Genomic DNA, 20705 nt, shown 5'->3' on the forward strand with positions numbered 1-20705 from the left:
AAGGAGTATTGAGCCTTAAATCTATTAATCACAAATTAATACCCCTTTCTGTAAGGTATAGTAAAGTTTTAGTAAAACACACAAAAACCTGTACTTATTGTTTGCAATTGTAACCTCTTGAAAATACAATAATAAATTTTATATATTTAAAATTCACCCAGTCCATAGATCCTAAACTGCTATTGACTTTGTTTTAAATACGATGCCATTTATTTTTGAACCTTGAAATATCCTGTAACTTGCTCCCAATTGTTTTTTCCTGTTCATGTTGTGATACAGTTTATATTAGAAAATCCTGTCATTACATTCATAGATGAACTTTTTCTACAGAGATCCCTGAGTCCTTGTTGGTTTCTTTTAATATTCCCACAGTGGCCCCTTTTAGCAACTCTGATATATTTAGCTAATTCAGCCATCATACTTCCTATGTAATTTTAAAAAGGAGAACCAACGAACCTGACTTCAAAATCCTCCAAAGTCTGCTATTCCAGCCAGTACCCAGATTATTCTTTTTGTAATGAATTACTAAATTATTAAGGAAAAACATATTAATGCTGTTTGAACATTATAGATCGGGTTTGTAAAGAGCCATCAATACCTATTAGTTGGTAAATCTAAAAAAATAAGTCGAAATCTGTGAATGTTAGTAAACTGAGACACCTTAATGTCAATGGAAATATGAACTTCTATCTGTGTAAATAGTTTGGTGGCAAGCATAAATAATGTAAAAATAACTCTAAAAACTCTGCTATCAAGATATGCTGATATTTTTCTAAAGGTTGGAAAGTTCTTGTATTTGAAAGTACCTTCCACGTTCCCAGGGTGACCAGTGCATTATTTTCATAATAAAGCCACTGGATTATTCATAGACAAATATACGAGAGGTTATTGATAAGTTTGTGGCCTAAAGTAGAAGGAGTCAATTTTAGAAAACCTAGCACATTTATTTTTCAACATTGTCCCCTCCTACATTTACACACTTAGTCCAATGGTCGTGGAGTTTACAGATCCCTTCTTTGTAGAAGTGGTCCACAGCAGGGGTGATTTATAAGTTCGTGGCCTAAGGTAGAAGGAGATGAGTTATTAACTTCAAACTTTCTGCATAATCACTCAAAGAGTTGAACTGCAAGTAGATGTAATGAGAGTGTCTTGGACCTCCAGATGGTCCACAGCAGGGGTGATTGATAAGTTTGTGGCCTAAGGTAGAAGGAGATGAGTTATACAGCTCTCATTACATTCGCATGCAGTTCAACTCTTTAATGCAGAAAGTTTGAAGTAAATAACTCATCTTCTTCTACCTTAGGCCATGAACTTATCAATCACCCCATGCTGTGAACCACTTCTAGAGGTCCAAGACGCTGACTTCTACAAAGAAGGGAACAGTATGCTCCATGACCGCTGGACGAAGTGTGTAAAGGTAGGAAAAATAATATGTTAGGTTTTCTAAAATTGATTCCTTCTACTTTAGGCCATAAACTTATAAATCAACCCTCATATATGGCAGATCCCAGAAAGAGTAATGAGTATATTCCATTTTAGTAGCTTATTTGAGGGATAAATATTGCTTAAAAATTGTGAGAATTTGCTTTGAAACAGCACACAGGATTGTTTTGTGTTCATTCAGCCAGGCAAGCAGACCTCAGTTCACTAGATCTGTTCATAAAAAGATGAAACTTTCATGAACGCAATGCTGTTTCACAGTGCTGAAACTATATGGTATGGAACCTAAAAACATAACCTTTGCAGGATTATATCACTGAGCCTAAATGACATATACAGAGAGAAAAGTAGGTTTCCAGGAAGCCACTGCAATATGTACCCCAAAAATGAGAAGATTAGGCAAATAAATCTTTAAGTTCAAGCTCACACACACACAAAGGCAATCTGTTCTTTTGAAGCCAACTATGGTTTATTGTAGATCCATGAAAAGTGCAGAACTCAGAGAAAATGATGCACCACAATTGTGCTTGGGTATTTTTATTTAATGAATCAAACATTAATGCTATTATCTTGTTGTTTATGTGTCAATAGATCATACAGGTGTATTCTACAGAAGAAAGCCATTTACCATCATATTTGCTGTTCAAAATCTTCAAAAGGCTACAACAGATTATTTTATAAACATAGAACATACAAGCCTTTTGTGTATGATATGCAATTCAATATGATCATCCAAATTCAGTGCCCTGTTTCTGCTCTCTCTCCACATATTTTGGTGTCTATAGCTCTAAGAACTATATCTAGCTCTTTGAATATATTTAATGATTTGGCCTCGGATTATGTTCTGTGCTAGAGAATTCCATGGGTTCACCACTCCTTAGGTAAAGAAGTCCTTATCTTAGTCTCAAATGGCCACAAATGGTGACCCCTAACTCTGAGTTCCAGGAAGCTGGAAACAAGCTTCTTTCATGTAACCTGTCCTTCAGGATTTAATAAGTTTTAATACTGTTTTTATACTCACTTATAAGCTTTCTCTCTCTTCTAAGCTCTCTCATAACTGACAGATCTCTGTGAGAACTGAGGCAGAACTAAGTTATCTTGTGGTGGAGATTGTTCTTTGATAAATTAAGGGATATTTATAAAGAAATTCAAGTGGATTATTTGCCAGTACAGTATTCGGTAGGATATAACACTGGAAGATGGTTTCACTGACTGCTCGTGAGATTGATGGAATTCTTATGCCACCCCATCCAGGTCTTCCAGGATTGACCCCTGGCATTGACCCCTCTTGTTTCCTGCAGTTTGCAAAATTGTTACACTATTTGTATTACATTGACTGGTTGCAGATTATGCTATCCCTAAAAAATATTTTCAGGTGCTATTGAATTTACCTTAAATAAAATAAATATATAAACATTCAAAACTAAATTACATCAATTAAAGTAACCACATTCCCATTATGTATTTCACTGAAGTTGGTATTATACCTGTAAATTTAATTTAAATAAGATCAAAAATGCTGTATTTGCAATGCATAAAGCTGAAATCAGCTGAAATCATAAATGATTGAGAAATTTTAGCTACTTTTTACACTCTGTTGTATAGTTACAGTTTTGGAAAGTTTTCAGTTGGCAATTACAAGCTAATTTCACTTTTTTATCACTGCTCATTTCAGATGTAAAAAAATGAAGTATAGATTTTCTGTTTTTCTTGTTGCATTAAGCAGTATGGTTTGGCCAGCTATAAGACTAGAATAATATGTAATCTGTTAGTGTTCAGCTATTATTCCTCACCAGATGCTCTAGCTATGTATTAAGGTTTTTATCATATGAACATATTTATTATTTAAGAAACTTAATTATAAGAATATAAGAAATAGGAGCAGGAGTAGGCCATCCAGCCCATCGAGACTGCCCCGCCATTCAATAAGATCACAGCTGATCTGTCTGTAAACTCAGCTCCATCTACTTGCATTTTCCTCATAACCCTTAATTCCCCTACTCTGTAAAAATCTATCTAACTGTATCTTAAATATATTTAGTGAAGTAGCCTCAACTGCTTCCCTGGGCAGAGAATTCCACAGATTCACCACTCTCTGGGAAAAACAGTTTCTCCTCATCTCCATTCTAAATCTTCTCCCCTGAAACCTGAGGCAATGTCCCCTAGTTCTATTCTCACCTACCAATGGAAACAACTTTCCTACTTCTATCTTAGCTATCCCTTTCAAAATTTTGTATGTCTCTATAAGATCCCCTCTCATTCTTCTGAATTCTAGAGAGTACTGTCCCAGGCAACTCAATCTCTCTTCATAGGTTTACCCCTTCATCCCTAGAATCAACCTGGTTAACCTCCTCTGCACTGCCTCCAAAGGCAGTATATCCTTCCTCATGGAGACCAGAACTGCACACAGTACTCCAGGTGTGGCCTCACCAGTACCCTGTACAGTTGCAGCATGACCTCCCTGCTCTTCAATTCAATCCCTCTAGCAATGAAGGCTAAGATTTTTAAAGACACACAAATTGCTGAATGAACTCCATGGGTCAGGCAGCATCTATGGAGGGAAACGAACAATCAACATTTTGGGTTGAGACCCTTTATCAGAGTGGGAAAGAAAGAAAGAGGGATAGTATAGAAGAGTAGAGGTAGGGGGTGCAGCAAGGGCTACCAGGTGATAGGTGAGTAGGATATATGGAGGCTACAAAGGTCTTAAGTGAGGGTGCAAAGACCTAACAAAAGGAGGAGCGTAATGTGAGAAAATGCAACATTGATCATTTTCATTGGAAAAATACAAACCGTATCAGCCAAAATGTAAGGGATTGCTGAGTTATGTAATTCAGTGAGATCAGGGTGCAGTTGTGTCTGATTTGTAGATGGCTTTAACACTGTTATAGCAAGTATTTTAGGAAAGCTACCTTTTGTGTGCAGAATTAAATAGAAAACAGTTTATACTTCATTTATGTAGGGCATTGGTGGGAACACATCTGCAGCATAGGTGTACTTAGTTAAGGAAGCATATAAATGGATAGGAAGCAGTTCGTAGAGGGGTTACTAGACTAACATCTGGAAAGGGAGAGTTGTCTTATAAGGAAAGGCCTGTAAGGTTGTTGTGTATGAGTGAGACAAATGATGGAAACATACAAAACCCAGACAGAATGGAAATGGAGAAGATGTTTCTACTATGGACAAGTAAAGAATTAATTGTCATTATTTAAAAATATAAGTTTGCCCACGTAAGACATTTTTTTCCTTACAGAAAGTCACAATTCTTTGCAACTCACTTATAGGTGTTGAAAGCATGATCTTTAAATATTTTGAAGGGAGAGGTAGATCGATTCCCAGTGGGTGAAAGAGGCAGCAGGATTGACAATGATATACAAAAGACAGGCACTAAAGGCATATTCAAGGATTCTAAATTTATTTGTATGATTTTTCTTTGGATGAATTAATTATTTGGAATTCTGATTTGCTTGGTCTTTATTTAGAATTTTGATTTAGAATTCATTTAAATCTTACATCCATCCCACAATGTGAGGCAGCAAAAATCTTTGCGTTATGACTCCTTTACAGACTTCTGAATTTAAAAGGCTAATGGCTTGTAGAAAGAAGCTGTCCCATAGCCTGTTGGTCCCGGCTTTAATGCTGTGGTAGTGTTTGCCAGACAGAAGCAGCTGAAACAGTTTGTGGTTGGGGTGACCGGTGTCCACAGTAATTTTCCAGGCCTGCACCTGCTGCTATAAATGTCCTCAATGGAGGGAAGTTCACATCCACAGATACGCTGGGCTGTCCGTACCATTCTCTGCAGTGACCAGCAATTAAGGCTGGTAAAGTTCCTGTACCAGGCGATGATATAGCCAGTCAGGATGCTCTCAGTGTTGCTCTCCCCCTGTTGAAGGTCTTGAGGATTTGAGGGCCTATGCTGAACTTCTTCAATCGCCTGACATGGAAGAGATGCTGTTGTGCTTTTTTTTTGCCACAAAGCTGGTACGTACAGTCCCGGTGAGATCATTGGTGATGTGTATACCGAGGAACTTGAAACTACTCATCCTCTCAACTGCAGACCCATTGATGTTGATCGGGCCAAGCCTGTCTCCATTCCTCCTGTAATCCATGATCAGCTGTTTTGTTTTTTGGACATTGAGGGAGGGGTGGTGTCACTGTGTCAGGGCGTCAGCCTCTCCTCTGTAGGCTGTCTCATCACCATTAGAAATAAGGCTGATCAAAGTCATGTCATCTGCAAGTTTGATCAGCAGAGTGTGGCAGTACAGTTGTGGGTGTAAAGGGAGAAGAGAAGGGGATTCAGAACACAATCCTAGGGGGCACCTGGTGAGGGAGCCCATCCTTACCACCTGTCGAAGCTCCAATAGGAAGTCTAGGATCCAGCTGCACAAGGTGAAGTGCGGGCTGAGGTTTCTAAGGTTCCGGTCAAAACTGGAGGGAATTATGGTGTTGAATGCTGAACTGCAGATCAGGAACAGCATTCTAACGTGTGCATCCCTCTTCTCCAGGTGAGTGAGGACGGTGTGTAGTGCTGTGGCTGTTGTGTCATCAGTAGACTGGTTCTGTCGGTATGTTAAACCTTACTTCTAATTATTACCCGTTACCCGATGCAAGAACCCACAGTACTACGGAAGAGAAAGCAACAGCTTTTTTATTAGTAGCTCACTCCTAGGGAGAACCTTCCTTCAGCACTCTCTTGGTGTCTGCAAAGGGGTCTCCAATTACTTGTACAAGCATGGGTCTTTTATACACATGTAGTCGCGTACACTTGTTAAGCAATTGTACAATTTCTTCTTTACTTGCCCAGCAACAGTAACATAAGGTAACTGATCATTTAGCGAATCATTGTTCTAAGAACCTGCTTAGTTTGGATAGTTCCCGTTTACTTCTAAGAACCTGCGTTAAGACATTGTCTCATCAGGCAGTTCTTTATTTAAACCTTGGTCTAGCAATTTCGAGAACAATGTCTCATGTTCAGAAAACAGTGTGTAATTAACTCCGCATCCTCTGGTGTGTCAGCAACATTGAAATTACTCTTTAACCCCTTTAATTTCTTCATTCTCTCCCTTTATCATACCATGATAACTAACTAAATGGGGGCAGAGAAGGGCACTGCCAGCTTATCCATAAGAACCTTACAGCCAGTATTAAAGCAAGTTATTAATACACAGCATACAATGATTATAATGACAAGAATACCTAGCCCATGCAGTAGATAGGATCCTCCCCAGTAACCACCCTCGCCAGCCATCTCCTTTCTTAGGGCCTTGCCTGAAATCATGTTTCTTAATAGACTGGATGGCATGTGTTTGTATGATTATATGATTCATCAGTAACATGAGTGATACACTTATCTCCTACTATAATGCACACTCCCCCGTGGGCCAACTGATAATCCACTGCATACTTAGTCTGTTGTGCGTAGAGCCTTAACTCCGCCAATTCTCAGTTAATGGCCTCTAGTCCTTCTACCGTACTGTTTCCAGGATCGTTAGACCACAGATAAGATAGTTCAGAGCAGGTTGTACCATTGCCTTTATGGTTCTCATTTCTGGGTCTGATTCCTGCGCAATTGGGGGACTGGGCCTTGGATTCTATTAGCTCCATGCATCTTCCTGTCGTTTCTCTCCTAAAACTCTCTGTTACTCCCTACAAGGGGCATTTGAAGTATCTGCGGTATGCAGGGGATGTGGCTTCCACCCTGGAGTGGCCACAAATAATGCTTCTATTGACTGGGCAAGCAGATAGCATACAGTTTGATTTACATGCAAGTGTATATGAATCTTATAAAACAAATTGTCTTCCAGGCTTAATACCATGGAGGCAATTATAACAATGGAAAGTCCAATAATAGCCTTTAGTCCAGCTGCAGAGCCCATTGTTTACAATCACTTAGGTGGATCCAGCGGTTGTGTCCTTGAACCTTAACGGCTGTCAGTGTTTGCAGAAGTATCTGGAACAGTCCTTTCCACCAGGGTCCAAGCTTGGGATGCTCCCAATCCCTTATCAATACTGAATCTCCAATTTTCAATCCGGCCACTCAGCTTCTGGTTTTTCCTGTGGCTTAAGCACCTGAGAATGAAGAACCTTTAGAAAGGATGTTAACTGCCTGAAATACCTTTGCAATTCATCCCCCATAACATTAAGGTCAACTTGGGTGAGAGGCTGAGTGTTACCATCCCATGGGCTCCTTCCGGGACGTCCATAAATAATTTCAGCTGCTGATACTCCAGTAATGGAATGGGAGTAATCCTCATATGATACAAAGCTAACGGAAGGACCTTAAGCCAGCTCAGTCCAGTTTCAGACATTAAGTTAGCCAGTTTATTTTTCAGGGTGCCGTTAGCCCTTTCCATTGCTCCTGTAGCCTTCAGGTGATAGGCACAGTGGAATCGCTGTTCAGTGCATAGCTCTTTATTCATTTTTTCCACAATATCAGGACGATTGTTCGAACTTATCTGTCTGGGTACCTCGTATCTTGGTATAATCTCTGTAAGTAACAACCTTACCACCATGGAAGCTTATTATTGGTGGTCAGAAAGGCTTCAATCCATCTACTGAACACATCTACAATCACTAAACAATATTTAGAACAGTGTACACGCAGTAGTTTGATAAAATCAAACTGAATACATTGAAAAGGACAATTTGGCAAGGGGGTTTTCCCTGGGGCACATTTTACTCCTTTTTCCGCATTTGTTTGTTGGCATATCAGACATGATCATATTTTTTCTTGTGCTGCCTCTTCCAATCTAGGGTGCCACCAGGTGCGTAATAAAATGTTACTCACCCCCTCCTTGCCAAGGTGCATATCAGTATGTAGGCAATCAATAAGCATTGGTAACAAAGCATCAGGTATACATACTTGCCCAATTGGAGTGAGCCAGAGGCTCTCAGACGCAGAGTGCAAACACTCATGCGTCTTCCAGATTAGTTTTTCTGAATCAGGGGCGTCCCCCTGTAGTTGTTGTACAGTGTCCATGTCTGGAATACCTTTCGTTGTTGTGGTCAGCCTGCAGGCCAAGGCTAATTTCTCTGCTGTGGGGACAATATAAATGGCAGTTTGCGCCGCTAATTTGGCTTCCTGGTCCGCCAGATTATTACCTTGGGTAAATGTAGAGGAGTGGGAGAGATGCGCTGAGCACTTAATGATAGCCAATTGTTTTGGGAGGAGGCTGGCACTGAGGAGGGTCTTCACGTATGAGGCATTCTGGATAGGTTTCCCTGTGGAAGTGAGGAATCCCTGGTGGGCCCACAGTTGGCCAAAGTCATGAGCCACACCAAAAGCATAAGGGAAATCAGTAAAATATTGGCCTCTTTATCCTTGGCCAATATACAGGCTCTCATTAAGGCAAATAGTTCCGCCTTTTGTGCTGAGACAGGAGGTTGTAAGGATGCTGACTCGACCATAGCCAAGTCATTCACAATGGCATAGCCACTAAGGTGGGTTCCCTGATCACAGATAGAGGACACTGTCTCATCAGGCAGTTCTTTATTTAACCCTTGGTCTAGCAATTTCGAGAACAATGTCTCATGTTCAGAAAACAGTGTATAATTAACACCGCATTCTCTGGTGTGTCAGCAACATCGAAATTACTCTTTAACCCCTTTAATTTCCTCAGGTAGGCAAGTTGTAGGGGGTCCAGTGATGGTTGGTAGCATGCTGCAGATGTAGTCTTTAACCAGCCTCTCAAATTATTTGCTTACAATTGAGCTGAGTGTGACTGGGTGCCAATCATTCAGGCATGCTATGTTGGTTTACTTAGGTACAGGAACAATGATGGACGATTTGAGACAAGAGGGAGAGGGAGAGATTAAAAATGTCCAGAAACGCACCAGCCAGCTGTTCAGCACACACTTTGAGTTATAGTTGTGTAGATGCTGAGATGGTTGAAAATCAACGTGGAAAAATGGTGCTTTACATTTTTCACTTTTATTCACACTTGGAATGACGGTGTTGTTCACAATTCAGAGTTTGATGATCCTTGAAGATGGGGAGGAGTTGCTTTCTTGATCCACTGCAATGTTTGGGGCTAAAGCATTTCCAAAAATGATGGGTTTTGGCCAGTGATAGGAGATGCACATGGACATGGACAAAGCAGTGTATGCTTTGGAATAGGCGGTAGAAGTTATTGATCCTCGATATGCTTTCAAAAAAGCCCTAGTAGATCACTGTAATGCATGGATATTCATGTAGCCAAAATGCATTATTGTTAAATGGAGCTGTTAATCAGTTTGGTGGATAGGTTATCAAACATGTGGCTGCTTCTATCTGTGTTGTTGTTGTAGTAAATGAAGTTATCCAGTGAAATACAGAGTATAGAAACATTAAAATTAGAATAAGTAGGTTATCTGGTTCTTTAAAACTCCTTTGCTGTTTAATTTGATCATAAGACCATAAGACACAGGAACATAATTAGGCCATTTGGCCCACCATTGCTGTTTGATTTATTATCCCTCTCAACTCCATCCTTCTGCCTTCTCCCCGTAACCTTTGACACTCTTTTAATCAAGAATTTATTAACCTCTGCTTTAAATATACTCAATGGTTTGCCTCCACAGTCATCTGTGGCAATGAATTCCACAGATTCACTACCCTTTGGCGAAAGGAATTCCTCTTCAACTCTGTTCTAAACGGACATCCTTATATTCCAAGGTTGTGTTCTCTGGTCCTATACTCCCCCACTCTAGGAAACAGCAGAGAAACTCTGTAGATGCAGGCAATCCAAGCAACACAGACAAAATGCTGGAGGAACTCAGCAGGCCAGGCAGCACCTATGGAAAAAGTACAGTCAACATTTCAGGCCAAGACCATTTGGCAGGACTGGAGAAAACAAAGATGAGGAGAAGATATACAAGGTGGGGGAGGGGAATGAGAAAAACAAAGTGGTAGATGAAACTGGGAGGGGGAGGGATTAAGTAAAGAGCTGGGAAGTTGATTGATGAAAGAGATACAGGGCTGAAGAAGGGGGAGTCTGATAGGAGAGAAAAGAAGGCCATGGAAGAAAGAAAAGTAGGGAGGAGGGGAGGAACACCAGAGGGAAGCAATGGGCAGGCAAGGAGACAAGGTGAGAGAGGAAAAGGGGATGGCGAATGGTGACGGCATTCTCCTCCCCCCCCGCCCCCCCACCATTCACCATTCCCCATCCCCTTATTCCATAGATGCTGCTTGGACTGCTGAGCATTCTATGTGTTGATAGGAAATCCTATAGCTGATTGGATGCAAAACTGGGCTGTGAAGTAGCAGATGGAGTTCAAACCAGATAAGTCTGAGGTGGTTCATTTTGGTAGGTCAAATATGATGGCAGGATACCATATTAATGGTAAGAGTCTTGGCAGTGTGGAGGATCAGAGGGATCTTGGGGTCCAAGTCCATAGTACACTCAAAGCAGCTGTGCAGGTTGACTCTCTGGTTGAGAAGGCATACGGCGTATTGGCCTTCATCAATCGTGGAATTGAATTTAAGAGCCGAGAGGTAACGTTGCAGCTGTATAGAACCCTGGTCAGACCCTGCTTGGAGTATTGTGCTCAGTTCTGGTTGCCTCACTACAGGAAGGATGTGGAAACCATAGAAAGGGTGCAGAGGAGATTTACAAGGATGTTGCCTGGATTGGGGAGCATGCCTTATGAGAATAGGTTGAGTGAACTTGGCCTTTTTTCCTTGGAGCGATGGAGGATGAGAGGTGACTTGATAGAGGTGTACAATATGATGAGAGGCATTGATCATGTGGATAGTCAGAGGCTTTTTCTCAGGGCTGAAATGGATGCCACAAAAGGACACAGGTTTAAGGTGCTGGGGAGTAGGTACAAAGGAGATGTCAGGGTTAAGTTCTTCACTCAGAACATGGTGAGTGCGTGGAGTGGGCTGCCGGCAATGGTGGTGGAGGCGGATACGATAGGGTCTTTTAAAAGACTTTTGGATAGGTACATGGAGCTTAGTTAAATAAAGGGCTATATGTAAGCCTAGTAATTTCTAAGGTGGGGACATGATTGGCTCAACTTTGTGTTCCGAAGGGCTTGTATTGTGCTATAGGTTTTCTATCTTTCTATGAAACATCCTCTCCACTCTATCTTGGCCTTTCAATATTTCTAATTCAGCACTGCATGACTTACAGGATAATAGCTGTTGACATTGTTCCTATGTGCCTTTTTTGGTTATCTTTCTAGATGATAAAACTTGAAGGATGGGGAGGTCTGGTCAAATAAGACTTCTTTTAAAGTTAACCTTCAGGGAATCCTGCACAAGGACTCCCAAGTTGCATTGCACCTCTGATTTTAGAATTTTCTCCCCATTTAGAAAACAGTCTGCGCCTTTATTCCTTCTACCAAAGCGCAAGACCATACACATCCCTACACTACATTCTATCTGCCACTTCTTTGCGCATGCTCCGAATCTACCTAAGTTCTCCTGCAGACTCCCTGTATTCTGAGCATTTCCTGGCCCTCTACCTAACTTCATATTGTCTGCAAACGTATCCACATAGATCAATTCAGTCATCCAAATTATTGATGTATAATATGAAAATAAGTGATTTCAACACCAACCCCAGTGGAACACCACTAGTCACCGGCAGCCAACCACAAAAGGCCCCTTTTATTCCCACCCTTTGTTTCATACCAGTCTGCCAATCTTCAATCCATGCTAAGTTTCCTGTAATACTATGGGTTTTTATCTTGTTAAGCAGACTCATTTGCAGCACCTTGTCAAAGACCTTCTGAAAATCTATGTAAACAATATCCACTGACTCTCCCTTCCTGCCTGTTACTTCCTCAAGGAATTCCAACTGATATGTCAGGCAGTATTGCTGCAGAACTCTACACAGGTTTCTACTGAGTTTCTAACTCAGGTTTGTTCTATTCTCAAAAGAGGATAAATACATGGCAAATACCATCCCATCATGCTGATGTCAATCATTTGCAAAGACACTGAAAGTGCTGTTTGACAGTGCTGTCAAGTGGTATTCCCAAACTAATAAATTACTCACTTTGCATTTTGTTAAGGTCACTAAGTTCTAGTGTCATTATGTTTTTCCATCCAACATTGTCTAAAAACCCGAATTCAATAGACACACCAAACTTTTCAACAATGGAACATGTAACCAAGTGTGTGGAATTATTTAAAATTATTTGAGTTTGTACATGAGGATGAATTCCTAATGAGTACGAAGATACAGATGCAAACCTAAACTAAATGAAATGATCAGAAAATGCTCGTGTTGTAGTGGGAAATTATAAACACAAGGTCTCAATGGAGGATTAAGGAATATTGATACAGCAGCTTAGAGAGAGTTTCACTTGTGTCACAGACTGCAAGTTATTCTTAAATATTTTGTCAAATTAAGTTAATCTTACAAACATTATGCTGGTAGTAACGTTTCTAAGTGGATAGATACTTGTTGGTATTCTCATCAGGAACCCTAGGCCAGTTTTTAAAATTATTACTAAATGTTAAGAATAGTTCTTCATGTTTCTGTACAATAATATTATGGTCTTGGAACAGATCTGACCCACAGTTTATTCAGAAACAGATGTGATGCTGTATAGCAGAGCAGATGCTTTTTATTATTAATCTGCAGTGCCTGTTTACTCCAAATAAGTCTGGTGACCATCTTGTTTAACTCAAGGCATTTTGATTGCATTACTGTCTAAACAGTGCCTTGTTGCTGTAAATTCCCTGTGCTCTGTATCCTTACTTTCTTTAACAACCAGGAAAACAAACTTTCCACAGACAATAGCACAGTGTCGTTAGATCTGGTGATCTTTAAAGACTCAAAGGTTTTCTTTACATTTTCAGACCAGCTCATGGTCAGTAACAATACTTCACTTGAAACAGGGAAGGGCAAAGTTCTTCATCACTTGAGAGGGGTGAGGTCATGGTAAGGAAGTGAGGGGTACAACAATCAATCAGTTAGCAAGGGATATGAAAGAAGCCTGTTGGTTGATACATTGCACAAACTGTTATTCTTTCATTACTATAAAAGCCTTCAGTCTTCACAAAAGCTTACTCTCTGCAGATTGCTTTCTCCACATTGTTCTTTTTAATGTAATGCAGTTTCTCCCTTGGATTTTTCTCTCTGTATTGAATATATATCTGAATCAAGCAAAACACCAGTATTTAATGATTAAATAATATTTTATTTCAATGTAATATCTCAATGGTTAGATTCATGGAATAACATACTGCACTGCATTTAGCAATTTAATGTATTTTATATGGATATTTCACATGGTTTACACTGATGTTAACCCTAACTTTATTCCAGTTCAAGCCAGTGTAGCATAATTACCACAGATTATATCAAACCAATTTACTACACTTACTAATTTTTGGGACTGTTGGAGATCAATTAAAGAACAGCATGCAGAAGTAAACCATCTTTTCTTCACCTTCAGGTGAACATTTCTTTTAATGATTTATGTTTTAAACTGACAGCATTGTAACTCATGAAACTATGTAATTTAAAGGCGCAATCATTAATACTAACAGGTCAGATTGACTCTAAATAACATAAGTCATCATCAAGAACCATTATTTTTAATGATATGGTTGAGTGAGCTAATAATTTCTATGAATCATAATAACAATTTTATATGGTAAAAACACTGTGATATTGAAATGTACAAATGTGAAGTAATTTTATTTGTATTAAAATTGAAATGCACGCTGCAGTTTAAATTGTGGCGATTTAGGTGCCAACATTCTCTGTCACTCCCTTAAAGAATATTACACTGTACCTGTCAATGATAGAACTGGAATTTTCTTCAGGTATGATCTTGCCCTTCCTATTTGAACAATCAAAGACTGCTGGTGAGACAACATGCCTCTACTTTTTGTTTAATTTTAAGCAGCTCTTATTATTAAATTTGCTTAGGTTTGGCTGCTTAACATATTTAACATAAAGAAAGGATTTAAAATTCTTATCATTAACACACTCCATTAAGATGTCATTCAATGATGACTGGCAAAGACCAGAGATAATTTAAGAAATGGTTTACAGGTTTTTGAAGCAAGTAAACCTTTGATCCTTTAAATCCATCAAAACTAAAACCCTCTGGCCTATTGAATATTCACTAATTATTTTCTTCAAACCTGCAGTATACTACACTTCCTTCCAATTTTGAAGATCTATCTCAACCACATCTTCACTTGTCTGTCCATGTTGTCATAAGGAAAATTATAATGATACCTTTGCCTGATCTTTGACCAGATCAAAGACATCTCTGGGGGCATTATAAACGTAGAGTTCTACTAACCAAGTCTTGTGTTCTGCTAATGGCTAGGAAGGCTCTGTACTTACAAGACAATCCAGTCATGGCCAGCTCAGCATGAAGACCAGACAGCATTAATTCTGTTATCTGCAAACTTAATAGATGTTTTCTTTCAGATGTACATTAGGGGCAGCAAAAACTAGGCAGGCATGGTCCTGGAAGCATCAAGAGTGAGGGGTGCCTTGGAGGCAGCAGGAGGAATGGGATTCTGGCAAAAACAACAGTGGGTGAGGCATGTGGTATTCTTGGCAAAAGCAGCAAATAAAAGGGACTTGGCATTAGCATGGTTGGGCCAGTGTAAGCATTGGAATCAAATCCTAGGCCACAGCAGTCATGATGGAGGAGCAGTTTGGAGGGGAGCAGGGTCCTAAAAGGGGCATTAGGTTAAAAGGATTTCTTCTAAGTGTGTTTAAAGAGTTGAGAATGGTATTGGATTGGGTAGAATAATTAAGGTTCATGGCTAATCTTTTATCTCAACGCATTTATCCCTACATTATCCTATATTCAATTCAATTAACATCTAGGAATCCCTATCAATCTGTTCTGAATGTAATTAGTGACTGGGGCTCCATGGCCCCTCTGGAGTACCACCCTCTTGATAAATAAATTTATTTCAGCCCAAAAGGTACAGCCCTTTATTTTGAGACTGTGGCCCAAAGTTCTAGATTACCTAGCCTGAGAAAAATCATCCTTCCCATATTTACTTTGTTAAGCCTTCCAAGAAGAAATCAGCAGAAAGTCTACTTGTTATTGTTTGACCTGATTCCATGCGACTTTAGGGTTTGGAGTCAATGTTGAGGATTTACAAGGCCACACCTCTGGTGCATTTGACTTACTGTTGGGATAAAATACACTGCAGAATAGTTATTGGGAAGTCTGGGACATAGAACTATACCAATTTGAAAGATATGATGTTGTCTGATTAGCTAGTAGGACAACTCTCTGACTATTCCTCAGATGTTACTAAGGAGGACTTTGCAGGGATATGCTGTTGTCCCACTCTCTGCCAGGATGAGCAAGAATGGTATGATTCATTTTGTTCTTACAGTTTTTTGACAGCTTAATACACTCACTGGTAGACTATTTCAGGATGGAAATTTAAAGTTGGTCACATTGCTGTGGGTTTGGTGTAACACACAGGCCAGACCAGATGTAGTTATAAGCATTTTGCAACTATTCTCTTGGTATTTTTAACAGAGAAAAGCATAAGAAATGCAGGAAATCTAAAATGGAAACAGAAGATGTTAGTAGTATTCAGCTGGAATAGACAGGGTAAATGCAAGTACACTTTATCTACTGTTGTTGAAGAGCTAGCGGTCTTGGGTTAAGGGTGAAAGTTGAAAGGTTTAAGGAGAACATGAGGGGGAACTTCTTTATTCAGAGGGTGGTAAGAGTGTGGAACCAGCTGCCAGAAGAAGTGGTGGATGTGGTTTTGATTTCAATATTTGAGAGAAGTTTAGATAATTACATGGAGGGGAACAACAATTCCTCAGGCAACATATTCCAGATAGTCAATTATTTCATTTTTTTCTACATCTTCTACTTATACTTTTTATCTTAATTGTGATTTGAAACTGTTGGAGCCTGAGACTTACAGTTTGGAGTTCAATCGAGCGATCTAGTGCTCTGCTGTCCCCAAGAAAATTCATGGAGGAGCGTGAGCACGAGCTGCCTTGAGGCGAAGCTCAGAGATCTCTCACCGATTAAAGTATGGAAGAAGATTGAAACATTGAGGCGAATGCGGAGGAGAGCAAATGGTTGCTTTCTATGGGGGGCCGTGCAGCTGTGTTCGGAGGCCACTCCACATGGAAGGCCATGCCGCTGTGTTTGCAGGTCGCTGTCTATGGCTGGCCAATGCTGATGGAGATTTTGTCCTTGTTCCTCTTTTCTGGGTGGGCGATGTTAGTTTCCTTCTGTGAGGGAGGGGTTGGGGATTTGGGATCTGATGTTCTTGTTGGTGTTTTACCATGTGGGCGATTTGTTAACTTTTTGTGTGTAAGAGAGGGGGTTGAAGGCTTGATGTTATTGTTGCTGTTTTTTTCTGTATGAGTGATAGGTTAGTTTTTTTCCTGAGAGAGAGGGTTGGGGGTTTGTGGTTTGATGTTCTAGCTGCCATTTGCTGTGTGGGTGAACTGTTCAATTTTTGTGCGAGGGAGGGAGTTGGAGTTTGTGTGTTTTTGTTTTATGTTTCTGTTTTGTGTGTGTGGGGTGGGGGGAGGTTGATATCTTTTCTATCAATGACTTCCATGGTTTTTCTTGTTACATGGCTATCTGGAGAAGACAAATCTCAGAGTTGCGCGCTGCATACTTCAATAATAAAATGAACCTTTGAACCTTTATCAAGGGCCATGGTCCATGTTCAGGGCAATGGGACTAGGGAGAATAATAATTTGGCATGGACTAGATGGACCAAAGGGACTGTTTCTGTGCTGTAATGTTCTATGACTCTATGGTTAGGTCAGTGTCTGTGGAGGGAAAGGCAAGAGCTAACATTCCATGTGTTTGTTAATTTTATCAACCTAAAATGATAATTCTGTTTCTGTTTTTCTCTCCACAAATGCTACCTGATCTGCTGAGCATTTTAAAGCTGTTTTAGCTAAAGCATCTAATTGCATTGTCCAAATATTAGTCAGTTTTGTAAAACATCTTTTCATATGGATTTAATCATGAAGATACAGGAGCCACTTTTAATTATGTTAGGTTAATTTTGTTTTTCTATTTTGATTGATATACATGAAAATTATTTGAGAATATGTTTGCCTCAATGTTATATTTATAACTAAACATACTTTCTTCAATTTAGTTATTTGGCATTGTTGGGAAAACTTCTGCAGGAAAGCATAAATCACAGAGTAAACAGATGTCCAAACAATATCAAACATATTAACATTACCTCAAGAACTAGTAAAGTAACTAGGCCCATAAATTCCAATCATGAGTGTGAACAACATATTACAAAATGAAACAATATGCAAAAGGGTTATGAAGGACTTCCTGGCAAGCAGGTGATATAACTGTTCTAATCCCATTATCTATACAGTACACGAAGAGCACATGTGTAACTACTGTGGAGAACATTTCATTTTCTCCATCTCCAGTAGCCCTGATAATTCAAATAGCTGCTATGATCTACCAAATTGCATATAAATGATACCTGTCAAGTTCAGTCACAGTGAATGCACTAAGTTCATTGGAGTCTGTACCATCTGATATATATGATTAACTTTCCAAAGCTATTCTTGCTTCCCGCTGTTCTTTTTTTCTCCTATTTTCACTTCATTGTCTGCCTTTAATATATTTGAATGAATGAATCTCATTATTAAAAGAGTTTTAAAAACTTAAGGGCATTTTGTTACTCTATGACTGGAAAACTAAATTAATTCTGAAATCTCATAATTAGCACCCACAATAATACTTGGCGTGTTAGGTAATCTGTTATAAATAATATCTAATATATAAAATATTGAAACGCAAGTATTTTCCTCTCCTACTATTGTCTGCAAGTAATGAAAAGTTTTGGGTAAAGTTGCCGTAATTAATATATCTGGAGAGGTTTTCAGAAGTGTAGTCTCAAGCATCTGAGTGCCTGCCTTTCAGAAATGGATAAGGATAAGTCACATAATTAATATTTCAGTAATATTTGAGTAATATTGTATATATATTGTTTGTTTAATCATGTTTTGTTGTTTAAATAATTCATTATGGCTTCTATGTTAAAGTGCATGAATGGCATACGTACTTCATCATGCCACCATGTCATTACGTGCGCCCTTCACTTAAGGTAAAAACGAAGTACACAAGTTATTTCCGGCTCTTCCATGTTTTTGTTTTGATTAGTTTTATGTTTTAGAGTTACGAAACATAACAGTGATAATGAATAAGTTTTAAAATGAACCTGAGATGATTTACTTGTTGAAGCACAATGAGATGCTAGTGTTAAAAAGAAGTGCAGCACACATTCTTTGCAAGACAAAGAAATGATTGCAAGACAGAAATCGTTGAGTTATGAGAATGGCAGAACATTGACAAACTGATGGGTTCATAAACAGTGAGTACCGGGTGATAATAATTATACATTAAAAAAAAGAACAGAAATATTTGGCTATACTGTATCAGAAAGATACACATTCAGTTGCTTAAGAAATCATAGGAATATGTATACTGAGTGAATTGAGTAGTATTTTAAAGCAAATGGAATAGGCAATGAGAAATGAGTGCCAGCTTTGCTGAGTCCTTTGGGGTTAAAGGCATACAGTTTACTTAGAAGTTTGATTGCTCCAACCAAATCAGCCAAAATGAGCTTTGCTGATATTATGAAAGTAATGCAGGAACATCTAGAAAAAGTGATTGTTGACTGCAGAATGCTTTAGGTTTCAAAAGAGGAATTAAAAGGAAGGAAAGTCCATTTCAGCGTATGTGCTGAATTGAAGAGATAGAGCATTGTAAGTTTGGTTGTGGGCTTACTGATGCACTGAGAGATTGTTTAGTTTGTGGAATCTTACAAGAAAGCATTCAAAAATGACTCCTAACTGAAGCACAAATTACTTTTAAGAGTAGTTAAAATTGCTGAATCAATGGAAACACCAGAGACACAATTGAATTGCAGTCAGGAATGATGGTTAGCATGAACAAAACTGCAACGTCTAAAACGGGGGTTCCCAAGCTGGGTTCCACAGATCCCTCAGTTCATGGTAGTTGTTCATGACATAAAAATTGGGAACCCATGGTCTAAACAGAAACTGGCCTGGCTGAACAAGTAGTGTTACCATTGTGGCAGGGGCTCACACACACCAGAGCAGTGCAGATTTAAAGGTGAAACTTGCAGAAAATGCAACAAAGTAGGACTCGTACTGTACAAAGAGCATGTTGGGCAGCTAAAAATAAATGGACTGCACAGAGATAAAGATAAAAAATTCAAGTTGCAGTTTCAGAAAAAATGCTAATCTGCATGTAGTTAATGAAAAATCTGATAATGATGAGAATGACACAGGACTTACAATGTGAAAACTCTCAGAGAAGCACCTGAAGTGAATGGCAAATTAATTGAAATGGAATTGGACACCGGTTTGGCTGTTCCAGTCATTCCACAAAATGAGTTTGAGCAGCATTTCATAGATACTGAACTGAAGCCTGCAGATATCCAAATAAGAACTTGTACTGGAGAAAAGATAACTCCTGTAGGAATGACATTTGTAGCAATGAAATACAACAATCAACAAGCCATATTGAGGGTATAGCTTTGTGGGATCAATAGTGGCTGAGACAATTACAACTTGATTGAAGATCCATCCATGATTTGCACATCACATCCCCTGCAATAGTCAACTAAAAAAAAATTATGAAAGGTACTGGATGTGGGTGGTGGGGTGGAGTTACGTCTTGACTAATGGATGTGTAAGGCACTTCTTCCTTTTACTAGCCTTCAGGTCACCGTTGGGCAAGGTGTAGCACCTGCTTAGTTCCCAATTAGGGTAATGTGAAGTCATGGGAGCTGGAGGGCGGATGGTCTTATATGCATTTGGTGCGACCACTGACACCAGGCAGACAGTCTCTGAAGAGTATTGATAATGGCTGGGGTCACCTGTTGCGTAAAGGCACTGCCTAGAAGAATGCAATGGCAAACCACTTCCATGAAAAATTTGCCAAGAACAATCATGGACATTGAAAGACCACAATCACCAACATCATATGACATGGCACATAACAAATGAACGAACTGGATGATGCCACAGCAATGTTCAAGGGTGGCATCGGAAAACTCAGACAAGTCAAGGTTAAATAGTGTTAAATCAAAATGCCACGCCTGAGTTTTGCAAAGTTCATCTGGTTCTTAATATCATCAGTGATCAAGTAGCCAGTGAGCTAGATCACATGGAAGCTGAGGGAATTCTTTCCAAGGTTGAGTGGAGCCCATGGGCAACGCAGTGATCCCAGCAGCCAAGAAGAATGTGTCTGTCAAGCTCTGTGGAGATCTGAAGGTCACCATCAACCCAATATTG

General features: G+C 39.4%; 1 protein-coding gene across 5 annotated transcripts in view; it reads left to right on the forward strand.

Moving 5' to 3' along the window:
• Positions 1–20705, forward strand: part of LOC132378966 (paladin-like) — a 278270-nt gene that overhangs the window by 232883 nt on the left and 24682 nt on the right. For 3 of the 5 annotated variants that reach the window (XM_059946356.1, XM_059946358.1, XM_059946361.1), the window contains one exon: positions 1304–1417. The exons of the other annotated variants lie outside the window; for them this stretch is intronic. In XM_059946356.1, coding sequence (XP_059802339.1) covers positions 1304–1417 — 114 coding nt within the window. The remainder of the gene's footprint in view (positions 1–1303; positions 1418–20705) is intronic. 5 annotated transcript variants of the gene reach the window in all.

Source organism: Hypanus sabinus, chromosome 21 (assembly GCF_030144855.1).
Source record: "Hypanus sabinus isolate sHypSab1 chromosome 21, sHypSab1.hap1, whole genome shotgun sequence".
NCBI lineage: Eukaryota > Metazoa > Chordata > Chondrichthyes > Myliobatiformes > Dasyatidae > Hypanus > Hypanus sabinus.